The following is a 19,887-nucleotide window of genomic DNA, read 5'->3' on the forward strand; positions in this document are numbered from 1 at the left end:
TTGAAAAGAGTAATTTAAAAAGGAAAAAAAAAAAAATTACAAAAATATACGTATTATATACTATTCGTTACAACTTATAAAATATTAATCAAGAATAGATTTTTCAGATTTAAAGTGTTTCGTAATGATCGAATCGATGTAGGTATGTGTTTGAAACTTAGGAATGTGGTCGCAAAGAATAACGACGAAGATCTACATAGAATCGAGGATCGAACGGTGTAGGCCAGCGTGACCAAAATAAATGCTCCCGGTTTGACGTGTGAGAAGTGACACGTTGCTTAAATCGCAGCAATTAGTTACGCAATGATTAATTTCACCGTCGTCGGGTAAACGTTTTCTCAATCACGTTCCGTCCCATCCTCATAACCTTATCGATAATTACGTATCACGTATCCATTTATACGCGACATCGTGATCAAATACGTAAATAAATGCAAATGCTTCAAAGCTGATCGTCCAACGTTCGAAAGAAAGATGGAAACGTTAGATTCTTACGAATTTGCGATGCGACGCCATTTTCCACGATTCTGCTCCAAGGACTTTCCCGTGCTCTGCTCGTACGATTAAGTCTTTGGTCTCGAATGGGTCGCCCGCCGGCAAACGAGTCGCAGCGAGTCTGAGCAAATTGTCGTTTGGCACGCACTCTTACACACCCGATTAACTCATTCAATCTCTTCACTCATTCACTCGTTACGCATGCACACGCACTCACTGATATATATGTAATTATATATCGTTGCGTCATAGATAAAGAAGAGAAAGGTAAAAGTTACGTTCGAGTTCTTTCAACGAAGATCTTGGACTTATAAATAATAACAATTCATTCGAAATTATTAACGATACGATACGATGTGTTACGTGATACGATGAATCTCGTGATATTTAAAATTTCTCCTTTTTTTTTTTTTTTTTTACTTCTCTTCGTTATCTACAAGCGATTCATCTGCCGATCAATCGAATATAATTTAATTTTTCATCTATATAATCGACAGAGAGAAAAAGGGAAACGGACGCGCGTAGTTACGCGCTACCAAGTCCTATCTTTTCATCTTTTCTTTTCTTCCTTTTCTTTATTTTAAATTTTAAATTTTAATCACGTCGAAATATCTGACGCCAAAGGCATCAGATAGGAATGGATTTTCATTTTCCTTGGACCATGGGATCAAGAGAGGGAAGAAGAACGAAGATATCTTGGCTTATCGTGTCCAATATGGGAAGTAGAGGAGGCACATAGAATGAAGAAAGTGGGGCAAATTAAACGGCGATAGAGTAGTCGGAGGAAGGATTATTTTGGGTGCTCGGCCTTGACCAGAGGGAGCTTCTTAAACCGAGTTTCAGCTTCTTCAAGGAGTCGATATCGCACTCGGCCTCGCTGAGCTCCGGCCTGTCGGAACGGTCGCCATTCCCTGGCACTACGTTTCCCTGATTGCCTCCGACGAACGTGGTCTCCGCGACCGATATCGGCGGTAACAATGTGCGTAGAGAGCTCCTGCTGGGAACATGCCATCTTACGGGACAGCCAAAGAAATGAACTTACTACGGGTGAAAATATGATTTGCATGAATTTGTTTGTTTTTTTTTTTTTCGATTTTTCTTCGACTGTCGAATCCTGATCGTACAGAGCATTTCGTTTGGATGATGGTGTATAATTTATGAAAATAAATGCGACTTATGATTGTTCGAGAATTTGGAATTATTATCTTTTAAGATCTTATATCTGTAAGATATAAGAAACGTTTCTCGTTTTTATATACATTTTTCTTTAAAAATTGTAGAATAAGTTTAATTTCTTCTATTTTGTTAAGAATTAATTTTCACAATTTTAAATATATCATATCGTTCTTTAAAGATACTTGTTTATATTATATTAGTTTAAGTTTATATTATAGAATAAAAGACAATTATTTGAGATTAATATTCTTGAAACGCTAATGATTTCAAAATTTGACTATAAAATATTTTTTTATCATTGTGAATTGAAGTTAAATATTAAAAAACAACTCATGACTCAAACAAAGAATTTATATATTCATGTTTCTGATATAAAGGAAAACTAAATAAAAACTAAATAAAATTAAATAAATTACTTCTACATTACAATATAATGACAGTATAAAAATAGTCAATTTTTGTATAGAAATGTATTGTAATAAATTTAATTTTTTTCATTTTATTTTCATTATTCAAAATGTTTGGATAAAATAGCAAAAAAAATTTAAGGAGTGATTCTAAAGATTAAAACATACGTAAAATCGACATGCAAAAAATATTAAATAAAATATTTATTTTAATAATAAATAAATATTTATTATTTAAATATTTATTTTAAATAAAATATTTATTTAAATATTTACTTTGTATTTATTTTTCAAATTATAAATTTAATTTTGTAATTTTGTTTTGTAAAATAACACTATGGTAAAATAAAACATCATTATCGCATTCTATTTTCATCTATTGCAAAATTGAAAAAAATAAATAATTTAATAATATTTGTTTAAGTTTCAATAATTTTGCATATCAACTTTTATTTTTTTCCATTTTAATCTCTATAATTACTACTTTTTCTTTGTACATATACCAAGTATTTTTACATTAAGATTTGAAAATTGTTTATTATCGATTGTAAAATATAAAATTATGCTCTGTACGATGTGTTATGAATACGAATGAATTATGAATATGAAATGAATGATAATTTGATTAATGAATCTATCTATTCTATTTGAATGATTTAAAAAAAATTTAATTATTCAAATACTTATGAAAAAATTACCTAGAACGTCCTCTTCGAGGAAGTGACTTCTGCTCTGACATGGGTGAGATGTCCGAAGAAGTGCTCGACGTACCGTGGTAAATGAAATCGGAAACGGCCCGAACTAAAAGAAGAATTTTCATTATTTCACGAATTTATTGATCATAAGATAACAAAGTGAATAATTAGGCGTACTGTGTTTGAGTTTGCCAGCGTCTAGCTGGTTGGAAGACTCTGTGCGAGAGCTCGTCAACTGATCTGGGTCAGACTCGCTCTCGTCGCTCTCGACATCGCCCGGCGTTTGTTGTTTTCTCTGTTGTCGTCTCCTCGACGAAACACTCTTCATACTCTGCATGACATACATTTTATATTGTATAACAGTTATCAATGAGATTATCATATAATAACTTTTATATTACATAGTAAAACTATAACAAATTTCAAAGAGAAACGTTTCATTATATTTTCCAAATAAATTATAAGTTCATAAGAAATATCATCGAATCATTTTAAATGAATAATTAAAATAATAAAAATTATTTATTTATTTATACAATATGTAAAATATAAATTAATATGCAAAAATTAATATATAATATATGATATGTAAATATATATATGGAATTATTATAATAGAAGAGATGTAAGAAATATATAATATATAATTTTGTATATTTAAAAGTTCAATAAGTATTATTAAGATCTATTTAATGAATATTTAGTGATTATTTGAAACTTTTTGAATAATTTGAAAATATTTTTTTAATTTTTTTTTATATTAAGATTTATAAAGAGTTACTAACTATTTTTTTATGTATATTATTTTTCTTGACATTTCTTTAAATACTAAAAAAATAAATTTAACATTTTAAAAATTAAGAATGTTTTTACACTATAATTTTTATTTTACATCATTGTAAATCACAATATATTAAAATATTATAATCTTTAAATTATATTAAATAAATCTTTATCTTATTATTATTATTATTTTTTTTTATCACAACTATTAANATCACAACTGTTAATATTTTTTATGAAAATTTTTAATGAGAATAAATAAATTATCATTGAAAAAAGATTATTGACTTCTAAATAAAATATGAATGTTCATGCAAATGCATAATATTTTTATAGGAAAACAAATTTGATACGAAAAACATAAATATGTGTTTTATCATTAGAAGATTTAAAAAATTTTTTATTTTGTATATTTTATATATGTTTTGTATATTGTACATATTTTTTATATGTTATATTTTTTATATATTAATATTTAAACTAAATTATAAAATAATTGATAAAAAAAAATAAATAAATAAATTAACTTAATTAAGTTTTCCATATTTTTTTTGATTTCCAAATTACATTTTCCAATACATTTTCAAATGAATTCAAATTATTTTGATTTTTGTCATTATTTACAGCGATAAATATTTGGATTATTTCGAAGAATGCATATTGTGTTATTAGTTTTTTTTGTAGATGATCGAGTAAAAATCGATTTTCTTTTTTTTCAAATAGAATATGTTTTTTTTTTAATATAATTTGATATTGTCAATAAAAAAAACATTTTTGATGTATAATTTTAATTTTTTTAAATAATTTATTGTCGAAAATATAGTAAAAATTAGAATCATGTATAATAATTCATAATAAATATTATAATAAATAATTAGTGATAATAATAGAATAATTTATATATATTTTACTTATAACTACTTTGTAGATATGTTTTATTGTATGTGTATAATCTATACATTTTATACATATATCTTGATATGTTATAATGTATGTTATATATGATATATTATAATTGTATAAACATCCGCAATCTATTTATAAAATATTAATATAAAGCGTAAAGAAAATTATTCTCATCTAAAGAATATTTGATATTCTATTAAATTTTGCAATATCCATTAATAATTTAATATCCATAAATAGAAATTTAAATTTCATCTTAAAAATTATTAAAAGTATCTAATAAAATATTTTATGATTTTCCTAATTTTTAAAAAATTATTTGATTATCCAATTGAGAAATTTCATATCCATTTCCTAATGAAAGTATTATATATTTAAATATTGCTAAAATACAGATAATAATAGATTTTTAGATATCAACGAAAAATATGTAAGAATTATGTAAGATCTTATTACTTACTTATTACTAATATTTTTTAAATATAATCTGATAATCTTATAAATTTTCAGAATACTTACAAACTATTGATATTTATTTTGTTAAATATTACTTTTATTAAACATCATTTTACTTATTTTGTTAAATATTAATTTAAATCAATTTACATAAATTTGCTGTTTTATATAGACTTACCGCTGCTGCAGGTGGAGGGCTTGCGCATCCTTCGGTCATGGCGTGCTCGTGATACATGAAACTGTGAAGAAGAGTATTGTTCGGGTGGAGACCGGCCGCTGAAGCTTCCGCCGCGCCTCCCAGTCCTCCCAACCCTCCCAACCCTGCCAGGCTTCCCCCGCCACCTTCCGAAAGCTGGAACGTAGCGTACGGCGAGATGTCCTCCGCTGTCTCTGTAACCCATCAGAGGCATTGCCTACCTTTCAAATCGCGTCGGGATGAATTTTTTATGCGACTATCAATTTTCAACTCTATCACAAAGAATAATCCTTTTTTCATTTCATTACTTTTCTAATTTTTAATGCTCAACTATGATCGATGAGGAGAACTCTTATATTTTAAAGAGAATATTATTTAAATTAATATTTTTGTAATAGAATTGAAAATATTTCTAAGAATTAAAATTAATTTAAAGGTAGAAAAAAATAGTATATTTAAAATTATAGAATGGAATAAATTAATAATTAAATTATGAATGTAAAGATGTCTTTTTACAAATGTATGTATCATAATATATTTTTATCTGTTAAAGGATAAATTGTATTATACTCTATATCAGAAAATATTATTTATAAATATATTTGTATATTTTCTTAATGAGTTCTCCTCGTTAATTATTCAAAAAATGAACATGGCGTTCTAAGGGGGTATGATCCTATAGAATTATAGAGGATGATTAGAGCAAAGGTAAAAGCGATGCATGATAAAATGTTGAACGAAATATGGTGAAGAATAAATGAAACATTCAACATCGTTCGCAATGAAGTGCACAAAGAAAATAGATGGTGTAGAATGATGAAAGGAAGATGTGGAAATGATCCATCTTCGCTTGTGAACTGTAATCGATCGCTAACTGTCCCTTCGAATGGACAGCGCTACGCGTGCGACTTTTACCTGAACAACAATTATAGTACCAAACCTGGCTGTCGTCCGTATCGTAACAAAGGTTCACCTGGAATCTTGTCGGGCCCTCCACCCGTATTCGCCGCTTGTTGTAAAGCCACCTTGTGAATTGTCGCGTAATAACGTTCTCTTTGGGTTTCCGCATTTTGTTGATTCTCCTGTGATTCCTTCATGGGACGCTGCATTCTATCCCCAAGATATCCTAATGTACAAAGGTATACAAGATCAGATAGATTGGACTAAACGAGATAAAATAATAGAATGGAATAATCTATATTCGTTATTAATATATTCTTGAAAAATAAACAAATATTGCTTTATTCAAAAATTGAAGAGAAATAATTGATTTTCAACTTCTAGTTCGAGATCGAATGAATAAAATTTTAAACAGAATTTAACTTTTATTGAAAAACTTTTATTGTGATAGCAGAAAGTTAATTATTCAGCAAGAAACTTTTGACAACTGGATATTGGATTTTTGGACGAATATCGAAACGTTTTATTGTACAAAAAAATATGAATATTGAATTCGAATAAGATAGGCGAATAAATATTGTATTGTAAAATAAAAATGATTAAATATTATAGTAATTTTAATTTAATTGTAATAATTATAATAATTTATTTTATTATGTTTTTTAAATGTTAATATTTACTTCAAAATAGCGATATTATTATTTTGTGAACCTTAAATTAGCTAGACTTTTTAAATATTATAAACTATTAACTATTATATTTAATAATTAATTAATAATTAATTCAGATTTAAAATAACTTACTGCTTCGCCAGCGAAGAGCTACGATCACAACAGCAACAACTAAGGCAACAGTGGCAACAATCAGAGGCAGCATCACTTTCACATCCGCATAAAATGGTACGGTCGAAGCAATTCCACGTTTTGATAGTTCTGGAGGTGGAGGTTCTGCAAGGTTTCAGGAACACAGTGCTTTTGGATATAATTCTTTCAATTTGAATATTTTCACCAGACTGATTAAGTTGATCTTCTTTAATTATTCTAAGTTTAGTTTTCATCAACTATTGCATGCTATTATTCTTCATCCATAAATTAACTGTTTGAGACGATTGAGAAATAGTCATTGAAATTATAAAAATTTATAAAAAAAAGAAAAATTTGTCATATTATTTAAAATTCACACGAGATTCGGTTTCAATTTGGAAGAAGAATAGCTATATCACTAAGCTTACCGCCTTCCTTCGTCAATGTTACGAATGTGAACTCCGCTTGATTGCTACCAGCTACATTGTGAGTTTCAACTTTTAGTTGATAAACAGAACTTGGTTGTAAATTTGTCACAATAAATCGTCGTTGCATTTTCACGCTATTCGACACCAATGTCCAGTGAAATTCGTTGATGGGTCTATACTGAATTGTGAAATAGAGTATTGGACAACCATTATCTGGCCACACATGAAGTCTAAGAACTAATGTGGTCGAGTTTGGACTGAGGAATGTTGCGGCAGTTGGTATTCCTGGCGCTTGTCCTTGAGTTCTAACTGAGAGAACTGGTGACGATGGACTGCTTCCAATTTTATTGTGAGATGTTAAGTACAATTGATATGTATTGCCACATAAGAGACCCTAACAATCAGTAAAGCGCTGAATTATTGATCTATCTCAATATTGATAAGTTTCAAACAAAATATGTTAATTGGAACATTAAATTTTGAAAATCTTTTATTTAAAATCTTATACCTTTAATTCATGACTTGTAGCGTGACGAGATAATTGTAATTCGTCTAAATTCCCGTGCACTGTTCGATAATGCAATGTATATCCTGTGAGTGAAGCACCACCATTGTGCCCAGATTTCCAATGTAATAAAATACTACTCGATGTAGAACTCGTTACATAAAGAACAGGTGCGCTAGGTGGCACTATGAATAAAAAGGATTATTCTTATATTACATTAAAAATTTTTTAAAAATTTGTATTATCAATAAAATTCATAGAATGATTCTTTTATTATTATTTCAACAATATCGTGAAGCAAAGAATGCAAATATTATATAGTCTTATTTACGAACAAGTTAAATTTTGTCAGTCTATGATAAGTCGTTTGCTTATAGCAATGTTTTTAATGTTTTCAATTATCACATTTTTTGAAAAATGTCTTCTATTATTTTTTTTTAAAGAACAAAATAAAATTAAATAATAAATAAAATTACGTTTTATTGTTTCATAAAATTCGAGAAAAAAGAACTCATCATTAATGCTAAAGCGTTATAAAGCAAAACGCGAAAATCTTGAACAAAGTTTCACAAAAATAATTTCCAACACTGATTTGAATAATGGAAACACTGTTAGATTGGAAGAAAATTGAAAATTGAAAAAAAAAGTATGTATTATGTTTCCAGAAATTAAACTTACCTTGTACGGTCAAAGTGTAATGCAATTTATCATTGCCTTGAGCATTTTCCACTTGACAAGTATAATTTCCACCATCTTGTGATTGTAAATTTGACAACATGAGTTCTCCAGATGGCAAAATTTGTATATTTCTCGTTGAATCGGTGCGAATTTGTTCCCCCTGACCTTTATACCACTCTCTGGTAGGATCTCCAACCGCGTTGCAAGCCAGGGTGGCAGATCCTCTCCATGGTCGCACTACGTGGCCACCAAAAGACGTAATTCTCGCTGGTACTCGATTGGTTGGTACTTGTGCAGCTACTTTGGAACTTTGACCTTCGCCTACACGGGTGCTACCGGTCACCCAAAATTGATATTCTACGTGTTGTTGTAAATCAGTCGCTTCAAAATAGGTATTTTTTGCTGGCAGTGTTCTTTTACCATGATTCAGTTCTTCTCGACCATCTACGACTCTATTGATTTTATATATATATATTTTTAATAATCGTACTGTAATATATACTTTATATTAATAAATTTTAACATAATTGTTTTTACCTCGTATACAAATTGTATTTTGTAATAATTCCATTTGGTTCTAAAGGTGGAAGCCAAGAGATAAAAAGTGCCTGTGGTGAACTAACCACCACCTTTATATCTGCTGGGCTACCTGGCACTACACGAAGAAATTGAAAATGTCTTAATTATTAAATTTTTATTTTAATTATTAAATTTTTTTATTCATATCAATTTTCGATTTTGAGCTTGTGAAAAACTTTACCATCTTCTTCCGTTTGGCAGTACGTTACGGTCGTAGGTACCCCATCCCCAACTCTAGTGAAAGCTAATACTTGAATAGTATAATTCGTATATTTCCTTAAACCCGTGAGAACAGTGGTTAAAGCGCTAGTTTTACGAACCTAAAACGAAAATTAAAAAACGCATCGAAGAAATTCTTAAGATATTTCTTAAGATATTATAATGTTTTTTTATGCTTACTTCCATTTCATCGACGCTGCGCCACATGTCCGCCAAAATAGGCTCATAATGTAATTTATATCCCTGAATAATACCATTGCTGTGTGTGTTAGGCGGTGGTTGCCAAGAAACTTGAAGGGATTGCGAAGTTAACGCAGCGCATCTTACATCTTCAGGTGGTATACTGGGAACTAAATAATTATATATAATTTATTAAGAAAATTTCTGATGCTTTGCGTTTTTAAGAACATTATTTACCATCTTCCATTGTTTGTGTGAGCAAAGGTTCGGAAAGTGGTCCAGAACCAACTTGATTATACGCTTGAACCACCAAAGTGTACTTTGTATAAGGTCGAAGCCCTGTTAGCCGAAGTTCTGCACCCCCTTCTTCTCCGTCTCCGGACACGGAACTGAAGTTATACGAGGGATTTGACGAGCTGAAAGAAGATTGATAACGTAATGGAGTTCTAAACTTAAACAGTTCAACATATTTCAAAGTATTTGTATAATTAAATTAACAACAAAGTTTAACAGTTTCACAAATTAAATAAATTATGAAATATTTAATTTAAAAGAAAGAGAGACTTTAAGGATTTATATAATTATATAATTATTGAGCAAAAAATGTCCAATCAATATAAATTTTCAACAGAAATTAATTCTTTCGATTTTTATCATCGAGGAACATTCGATATCACGAATGAATTTTTTCATTGAAAAAAAAACGATTGATTCAGAAATTTGTGAAGCTGAAAAATATCAAAATTATTATTTAATATCAACAAAGATTACTTAAAATAAATGCAAACGAAATAAAAAATTCTTCTTTTTAATAAATGCTCGATGTGTTTTTCTTTCATTATAAAACTTACAATTCCATATTATAGATCATTATATATCATTATGTATCTTTAAATATTATTTTACATTGACAATTTTCTGCTTCTAAATCAATCTCTATTTACATTCAATGTGTTGTAAAGAAATTTACTCACGATATCAAATATTCGTAAATGATAAAAACTAATTTAAAATAATTTATTGTTTTTTTTAAAAACTCTGTATATGCATATAAAATGAAGCATATAAAAAAATGTGAATATTTCAGTTGTTAAAGATATAAAAAAAAATGTATTACATTTAACTTCTATAATATTGAAGAATATGTAATTTATATAAATAATTTTACGTAGATACGTAAAAAGGTTAATTTTTAAAGGTTTTTAAAATGAAATGATATATTTTTTTGATCTGATATATTTTTTTTCTAATACCAAATAAATAGAAACATTAAATGGCCTCTTTTAAATATATCATTCTAGAATATATTCTAGAATATATCACTATATATTATTTTATATCATATATAATTGTTGTTATCATATATAATTTTTTTATTAAATATTTAATAAATACATACTTATAATTAATTAATTATATTTATATAAACAATTTACAAATATTGGAAGCTGATTAATGAATTTTATTCCAGATATGGTAACTATAGGCACAAAATTGATTATTCTGCTTTGACATTCCTACCTTGTTTCTCTATAGCCAACATTGAATCCTTGAATGTCACCGTGTCGGAGTTCAGGCAATGGTGGTGACCAAGTGATTAAAATTTCAGAGGAGGACAAAGCCCTAGCTTCAAGATTAATCGGGGGTCCAGCTGGTCTTTGTGGCTCTGTTCTGACAATCAATTCTGCCGAAGGTACTGATCTACCTGCTGGTCCTTCAGCTATTACGCGTATAGTGTATCTAGTTGCCGGTTTCAATTCATCTATTAGAGCAGCATATGGCAGAGGTGGCCCAGTGAATTCTTGTTGTTGCCATATTCCAGCTATTTTATTACAAATTATTTAATAAGTATTAAATCAATTATAATCATAATTCTACTTGTATTTTTTTTTATTAATATATTTTTTTCTCTAAGATATATGTAAAATAATCACCATCGCCTTCTTTGTATTGTAAAATGTACTTAGTCACTTCGGTGGTGTCTTGCGATTTATGTTGCCATTTTACATTAATACTTCGACTGGCAACCATAGCTGTTTCTAAAGAATTTGGCGGTTGTGGTGGCTCTAGATTCGAATAAAATAGTTTGCTTTTTTTTTTTTTTTACAAATATTTTTATAGATATATTCATCCTTCTCGATAAAATATTGTACCTTGTACGAGGAGTTGCACCAATTGTTGATCACGACCATAAAGATTGCTCGCCTGACAGAAATAGGCGCCGCTATCGGACGCTTCGGCCGAAGAAATTTGTAATTGTGCTATTACACCATCTGGTGTTACCTCACGTTTCACTGTAACTCTTTGCACGTAATAAAATAATTGTAAAATATTTATTTACAATATTCATAGTACAATAATAAGAGATAGTCAATCATATAAAAAATAATTAGAATTCAAATTTTTACAAGTTTAATTTTCTGTCTAACACAAACACTTATCACTAAATAACAAACAAAATAAACAAAGTTAATCAAAATTTGATGAAAAGTTAATTAAACTTTAAAATAACATTTTTCTATTAAACATTGGAAAACAAGATTCTAACAATTTCAGGGAGTTTCATTCAACAGTGTTCTAGCTAATTTCAGTTTTACCGATAGTTTGTCGAGGGATTTAACTCAATTTTTCCGCCTTTCAGCCAAGTGACGGTGACCGGTGTGTCACCGTGTACTTCGCAATGCAAAGTTGCAGTGTCACCTTTCTTCACAGTGACAAGTCTCGATGGAGCCGCGAAATATGGAGAAGCTAATACGAAATTAAAACAAGAAATTCTAGTAAATTTTGCGTTGACTTTGTTACGGTTAAGAATTTATCGTTTGAAAAAGAAGCGACTTTATATATTGTTAAATGGTTATTCAATTTCTACGTTTAACAAAGAGATACTCACAATTTACTTTTAATTGAACTACTTTGCCAATTCCACTTCCAATGCCATTACTCGCTTGACAGAGGTAAAATCCTTCTCTGTCTTCCTTCACGTGTTGCAACAGCAGCGTACCATTACTGAGGATTTTCGTGTACGCTCTTTCTCGTAACTCCTCGTACTCTCCGGATTTGCTTCCTATTTTGTTCAGATAAAGAAAAATTTTTCGTGAAATACGAAATCATTGCTTTATTATGCATATTCAAACTACTATAATTAGAATATATCTTTGTCAAACTAAAGAAAAACTTCTTTGTACCAGTCATTTATTATATTAATTTGTATTATATTAATATTGTAAGTTATTGCAAATAATGTAATTTTTTAGTTAATTATTATTAATTAAAGTAGTAACGAATTAATATATAATTAATATATAATTAATAATTGTTTGCAATTGAAACTAAGTTTCTAAAATGACATTATTTATGATATGATACATGATAATTTTCGTTACATGATACATGATAATTATCATATTAATAATAATATTAACTACAATCATTTATATAAAATATTTAAATATATTTATATTTATATTATATTAAATATATTTTAAATTCGAATTATTCTTTAATTCTTATTCTTTTAAATAATTCTTTACATTGTTTGATATTTTTATTTGATATAATAAATTTTTTACCAGTGGCTTTTTTCCATACAATTGTAGGGGTGGGCACGCCTTGCGCTTGACAGTGCAAAGCGACATGCTTGTTTCTTTCAACGCTAACATCCGTAGGCTCTACGATCCATCGTGGAGGTACTGAAAACCAGAGCAGACAGCTTTAGAGAAGTCCGTCGCGTTACTCACGGTCTATGTTATTTTTACTGGTCGTTAGCGATTTAGAGACAGGTACGTCGTGAAAGAGTCGTAAAAAGCGCGGTCAAAGGACGAACTCGTCGACGGTATGGCGTTGCATCGTTGCATTATCGAGATATATATATATATATATGTACAAAATGAGATAGAAATATACACTGTACAAAAGTGAAAGTAACAAAGAGAACGTTAAACGATGACGCTTGTCGTCGACGAGGAATCATCGTTCCTTTTTTTTTTTCATTCTATTTCTTTTTTTCTCTCTTTAATTAATTTTATTCGAAAATTATTTATAAGAAATATTAATTATTTACATGCGCAACAAAATTTACAATTCGCGACAGAAATTTTGATAAATCTCGAGTATCCGTTATATATGGTGGAAAAAGAAAAAAAAATGATTAAATTTACGTAATGAAAAAGTGATAGAGACATTAAGATCAAAGTGAATGAAGGTTCGTGGGTGAGGTTCAAGTATGGAAGTGGAGGTCACGTGTCGATGCGAGACGTTCGCGACGTGCAAAACCTGTTCGACCGATTATCTAGAATCATTTGGAATAAATTAAATGACGGTTTTGTTTTCTGCTTCTACTAAAGGATCATCAATGTAAAAGCGTTCGTTCGATACACCATAAACGTACATACGTAGCCCAAAAAGGAGACATACGAAAAAGAAAAAATAAAAAAAAAAAGAAAAAAAGTAGAGAGAAAAAAAAAAAAGGTACACAGTGCAGAATGAAGCATCTATCGAGATTCTGTATATCTAGCTACGGCTGAAACGAAATCACCACTAATTGTGTGCATCGTCTAAATTGCGACAAACACCGGATGTAAGAGAGAGTGAGAGCTCCAACGGTAATACGACCTACGTCGGTACGCCGCGCATCGACGTGTCGAGAGTTTAAGGTTTTATGTATTTTTTGGGGTGTATTGTTTGGCGGGTTCTACTTTTTACGGTGGTGAAAAACGCTGCACAAGCGAGATACTGTGAGTGGGAGTTCCAACGTTTTACAAGACGGCAAATACCGGCCACGCATTAACGCGTGCGACAATATAATATATATATAGATATATATATATGTGTGTGTATATAGATCAAGTGGTATGTAAATGTGTGTATATATAACGTGTCATTAAATATATAAGATAGTCGTTCAATTGTGGCGTGAAACAAGTAGAACTCTCGGAAGAAGAAAAGGCGCAAATTGGGCGGGAGATTGTGAGGTTATGGATGAGAGCATGTCGGCGGAAGACCGAAAGATATATAGATATATATATCGTGGATAGGCGAATAATAATATATATATGTATATATAGATATATATCAAGTACCCGCTTCTAACGACTAGTTTGACGAATACGAAATTTAATTAATCATAAATACGTACTACTAGCCTACATTACCGAAAATTCGCAATTAGAAATTGCACGGGGTACGTATATCTTTACTTTCGATATTTTACCTCAGTTGACGTTATATTTTTACAAAAGAGAATTACAAATTTACAAATATGTGTACATAATATATGAATATTTAATAATTCTTTTTTCTTGTATTTATTTTCATTTATGTTCGAGATGGAAAGTCGATTGTATTCGTGCCCCATGCGTTTTGCTATCACGAAAGAAAGATAAAAAAGAGCGTGACAGAAATAGAAAAGACAGTGAAAAAAAAGCATGCAGAAAGTGTAATGAAAAAAGGTTGCCTTCCAACGAGCCCAAAGAAGAGCCAGCGCATAGGTTCTGTGAAGATTATTGGTCGTGAGCAGAGTGGCACGTGCTCGTACTCGGGTGATCAAAAAACACTTAAAATATATATAAGTAATAATAATTTATGTACACAAACATGTAAGGTATATATATATATAAATATATTATGCAGACAGAAAAAATCACAGCTATGTCATAGTAAAAAAGAGCATGCAGAATAAAAGTGTATTGATGCTCACATACACGCACGCACGCAGGCCAGAAGAGAGTTTCATTTTTGTTCGTACACATCGCCATTATCATTGTCATTATATATATATTTTTTTAGTTTTGCTTGGTTGGTTGGTTGCTTGCTCCGTTTTAAAAAACGAGTAAAAATAAGGAAAGGTGCAAACTGTTACCTTTATTATTCGGTCAAGTCAAGCAAACCTCGGGGGTCCACGAGATACCGACGCATTCCCAGAGAGCCAAAGCAACGTAAATGTAATACACACTGTGTCTGAGGAACAGGGAATTTTCTGGATTTCAAGGAGAATAGGATGGATTCAATGAATTTAAAAGGTTCGATAATGAAACGTGCGTGATCTCGCTACGAATAAATTCTCATAATGATTAATCTCATATCTCTATATATAATTATAATTTCAGGATTATTAGTTTGTAGCTTGCTTTTAATTCGTACGAGAACACTACGACGATTAATGATGGTAATGCAGGAATCGAATTAGTAAAGCATTATGACATGATTCGATTACGGATATTGATTATGGCAATTCGGATAAAGATGGATTTGTTTAATCTTTCAAGATGTATAATTGGATCAGGATATTCAAGGATGATCTCGACCTCGACGTTATTTTTTATTGTAAAATACATATTCGTTGGAGAATTTGCGTTTATTAAATTTCAAGTTCTCAATAATCTCTTAAGACGCAATAAAATTTTCAGTGGCAAAAAAAATATTTAAATACTAAATTTAAATACTACTAAATACGCTTAATCAAATATCTACCAAAAATTAATTAATAATTACAAATTCTAAATAGCTGGACTAAAGTTGTTAACAATAAACTCAGCTAAATAACTCTCTAAAAAGTTTGCGAACAAAAAACAAGTAACAAACACTCGTCAAACTATTATTAAATTCTAAAAATAAAATCCAACAAATACAAATCCAAAAATAAATTATTTTATTAGAAACAAAGCACTCGTTATTCGTTTAAAAAAAAAAAAGAAAAAAGAAAAGAAAAAAACTTTAGCAAAAAAAAATTTCTCTATATAAAATATAAGATAAGAAAGGTTTCCGTCGAGATCGATAGAAAGATAATGATATATCAGATCGATTTTAGGTTTTCAGGATAATGATGGAAAAGGGTCGCCGATCATCTAGTTACCTTTTACCTGTAGCTTGGCCGTGTACCTGACCTCGGCGGCGGGGTTCGCGGCGACGCAGGTATAGTCGCCGGAGTGCTCGGCCGCGAGGTTCGTTATACTGAGGAGGCTCGAATAAGGATCCAGTTGGGAGATGTTTGCGGAAGCAAGATTCGGCGGCAAAGGGAAAGGGCTTTGGCCGTCTTTTAGCCAGGATATAGTTAAGGGTGGATCACCCGCCGCGACCCCGCACACCGTCCGCGTCCGCATCCCCTCGGATAGTCCCTCTTGGAACGTAAATGGCTCAATAATAGGGGGTACTGGAAAAGGTCAAGAGAGAAGAGAGAACCATACGTGAGAGCGAGAAAAAGATGGCACCAAAAAAACGCAAGAACCTTTTTTTTGTACCAGGTACATGTGTAATCATTATATATATATGTATAAATATATATATGTTCTCTTTTTATATAGTAGCGGTATGTTTATATATATTATATATATAGACAGTAGTACGTCCATGTATATGTATAGATATATATATAGAATATAATATGTATATATATATACGTAGAATATGTACAATAGAGGCAGTATAGTAACGTAGCAATGTAGAGGAGAGAGAGGGTGGCCCCGCCGCGGACCTGCCCCTGCCGCCCTAAAACACCTTATACACTTAACTTGGCATCGCACACTCACACCGCATACGGTCGTTCCCAACGCAAGAGCTAGCATTCGTTCGACCCTTCGAAAATTTTTATTCTTCCAAGTGAAAACTCTTTTCTTTTCGCGGCCAAATTCTTGTCGAAATATATTGCAGAACAAAGCGCGAATGATTTTGTATCGTTAATTTTTTGATTCGATCGTAAAGCGATCTCTCTTCGAAGAGTCGAAATTTGGATCAAGGGAGAAATGTAGGAGATGATAGTGGCAGGTCTCGTGCAGGAGGATGAGCCACGCTAAGCGTGAGCCGTCATGAAGTAACGCGTCACCAGGTCTCTACGTTCCTGAATAACGTTGATGGCTTTGTATTAGATAAAAAAATAAAGACTCCTTCTCGAATGAACGCGTAAGAACTTAACGAGCTGTGCGATCACACATCTTCATTGTAATTGGTTCACGTTGAAAGCTATTTACAGCGGTGAGATAGCGCTAAAACATCAATGTTTCCAGAGGAAGCGAGAACGAAGAAACGTGTGTGAAAAGATGTCGAATGGTTATTATTTAGTCGCTTGACATGGTTATGATTTCTGAATACGAAGAAGGGAAAAACAGCACTTTGAGATCCTCACGCAGTTCATTCGCGAGTGTGGGCAACCGTGTACGCACTCATACGATCGACACTCGTTCAAATTTCGGGCGGGCAGGCGGTCGTCAGGCAAAAATGAAGGGGGCCTAGAGGAGGATTACCATGAACCACAAGCCGCTGCGTGTGTGATACCTCTGCGGCCAGATTACGGGCCACGCACGAGTAGTTGCCGTTGTGATCTGGAGATAAATGTTCAATCATCAGTATGCTATTGTACTGGTCCATATTGGTGACAGTGACTCGCTCCGACGGGCCCATCGCTCGTCCATCCTTGAGCCAGGAGATCGAGAGAGGCAGATCGCCTCTCGTCACCGAGCAAGTCAACGTCGTTCGTTCGCCGAGATGAAGATCACGATCTGCCGTGAATGGGCTAATTTTGGGAGGAACTGGAATAATAACAACAACGACAGCTTGTGAACTCGATAAGCATAGGCGAAGATCTATAACACGTCATCCGGGAACATCCTTCTCCTCATCGTAGAATCCTAGAAAATGTCTTCTTTCTTTCCGTTTTTTTTTCTTTTTTCTTTTTTCATTTTTGCAAACATTGCTCGAAGCGTATCCGGTTTTGCTTCATTTTTATTCTATCTGATAATGGCGAACCATTTCCACACTTGATGTCGTCCGCTTCGAATCGAAACAATCTGGAACAATCGTGGAATAACGGATCGAACGAATGTCTTACCGATCACTGCGACGTCTCCCGATCTTCTCGCGCTGTGTCCTTGTTTATTCCTCGCTGAACACGTGTACACGCCTGCATCGCCTTTCTTCTGCACGCTCGTGATGACCAAGGTACCATCTGGAAGCACTTTTTGTCGAAGATCATCTGGTAATTCGCGATTCGCTCGTTCCCATTTGATTTCTTCGATAGGGTAGCCAGCGACTGGACATTTTAAACGAAGAGTTTCACCGGCAACAGCGGTAACCTTTGGAATTAGTCGAATGTATGGAAGACCTGAAATAAGAAAAACAAATTTATAAATAAGAAAAACAAATAAAATGATTGAAATTTATGAAATATAAAATAATTATTGAATATTCAGTAATGTTATTAAAATAAAATAATTATTATTATCTTCATTATTTAAAATGTGTTTTAATAATAAAGTAATGAAATATTTATTTATTATAGATATGGATATGTAAAATTTTATTTCTAAATTACTTTCAAAAATATTTTTTATTGCTATTCTAAAGTTAATTTTTTGAAAACAAAATATTGTAAAAAAAAATGAAATTATAAACACAATTTTTACCAATTAATTTTCTAAAATATTTCTTATTAATATTTTTTAGTAATATTCTTATTGGTCTTTATATTAGAAATAATTTGATTAATGAATGCTAATATTATGCTAATATCAATATATTTGATTAATTAATGCTACATTATTTCTATAATGAAGTTATTTTTTCAAGAATAGAATTTTGTAAAGAAAATTACGTAACAAAATTATGATTTAAATGCAAATTTTATACAGAATTAACAACTGTTATAAAATTTTTTCTTTTATATAAAAATAATATTTAATTTGATGTGTAACAAAATGTTTGAAAACACATATAATAATACTATTTATTTATTTCTAATTATTAAAACCTACGTTCTAATAATGATTAATAATCAAGTTAATCCTTATTAAATATTTTATACATTATAATAACATATTTATTCATATTAATTATTATTTCTATTTTATTTAAACAATTTGAATTAATAGATTCAATAGATTCAAATCAAAACTTAAATTTAAACTATAAGTTAAAGAAATTTTATCCAAGGATATCAATTTGTTAAATAATATGAATTTTGGTTATTGAATTTAGTATAAAGTTTACCATAAACATTGAGGCGAGCAGCGTGAGTGACTTTCCCAGCTCGATTTTCGGCCATGCAAGAATATTCTCCTCCATCCTCCACCATCACATGGCTGATATTGACATGTGATATAACATCGCCGTGAACTGTTACGTATTGACCAATCATGAACCTTCGAATATTAATGAAAAATTCTTTTTTTTAACTCATACATAATTTAAATAAATAAACAATTAATTTAACAAAGAAATTTTATATCACAATATTAATTAATCTTTTTTTATTTATTATTTATTTTATATTATTATTATTTATTTTATTTTATTATTGTTATCTATTCATATTATTAAAATCTGAAATCAATTAATGATCAATTAAAACTTTATCAATATCTTGTCATTATCATTGATTTTAAGTAATTAATTTTAAAAATATCGATATTTTATTAGGGAAAATTAAAACTAATTTAAAAAAGTATATACATAAAAAAAGAAAAAATGAAACGGAAAACTTTGATGAAGAAAAG

At 30.5% G+C, this 19,887-nt stretch overlaps 1 protein-coding gene across 8 annotated transcripts in view; it reads right to left on the reverse strand.

Moving 5' to 3' along the window:
- Window positions 1-88: 88 nt before the first annotated feature.
- The window catches only part of LOC122715407 (Down syndrome cell adhesion molecule-like protein Dscam2), a 196,705-nt gene continuing 176,906 nt past the window's right edge, over window positions 89-19,887 (reverse strand). For 2 of the 8 annotated variants that reach the window (XM_043937567.1, XM_043937566.1), the window contains exons 9-30: window positions 19,382-19,533; window positions 18,225-18,497; window positions 16,257-16,553; window positions 12,976-13,095; window positions 12,297-12,470; window positions 12,004-12,154; window positions 11,560-11,708; window positions 11,341-11,472; window positions 10,928-11,228; window positions 9,644-9,822; window positions 9,407-9,576; window positions 9,189-9,327; window positions 8,966-9,083; window positions 8,429-8,880; window positions 7,754-7,935; window positions 7,246-7,639; window positions 6,818-6,961; window positions 6,055-6,240; window positions 5,097-5,308; window positions 2,951-3,104; window positions 2,777-2,879; window positions 89-1,507 (exon numbers count right to left, since the gene is read on the reverse strand). In XM_043937567.1, coding sequence (XP_043793502.1) covers window positions 1,255-1,507; window positions 2,777-2,879; window positions 2,951-3,104; window positions 5,097-5,308; window positions 6,055-6,240; window positions 6,818-6,961; window positions 7,246-7,639; window positions 7,754-7,935; window positions 8,429-8,880; window positions 8,966-9,083; window positions 9,189-9,327; window positions 9,407-9,576; window positions 9,644-9,822; window positions 10,928-11,228; window positions 11,341-11,472; window positions 11,560-11,708; window positions 12,004-12,154; window positions 12,297-12,470; window positions 12,976-13,095; window positions 16,257-16,553; window positions 18,225-18,497; window positions 19,382-19,533 — 4,435 coding nt within the window. In that variant the 3' untranslated portion in view covers window positions 89-1,254. Of the gene's footprint in view, window positions 1,508-2,776; window positions 2,880-2,950; window positions 3,105-5,096; window positions 5,309-6,054; window positions 6,241-6,817; window positions 6,962-7,245; window positions 7,640-7,753; window positions 7,936-8,428; window positions 8,881-8,965; window positions 9,084-9,188; window positions 9,328-9,406; window positions 9,577-9,643; window positions 9,823-10,927; window positions 11,229-11,340; window positions 11,473-11,559; window positions 11,709-12,003; window positions 12,155-12,296; window positions 12,471-12,975; window positions 13,096-16,256; window positions 16,554-17,640; window positions 17,926-18,224; window positions 18,498-19,381; window positions 19,534-19,887 lie in introns of all 8 variants that reach the window. The other 6 variants (XM_043937572.1, XM_043937571.1, XM_043937570.1 and 3 more) reach the window with 6 other exon arrangements.

The sequence above is a fragment of the Apis laboriosa genome, unplaced genomic scaffold (genome assembly GCF_014066325.1).
Source record: "Apis laboriosa isolate Shangri-la unplaced genomic scaffold, ASM1406632v1 scaffold35_cov144, whole genome shotgun sequence".
In the NCBI taxonomy this organism is placed as follows: Eukaryota; Metazoa; Arthropoda; class Insecta; order Hymenoptera; family Apidae; genus Apis; species Apis laboriosa.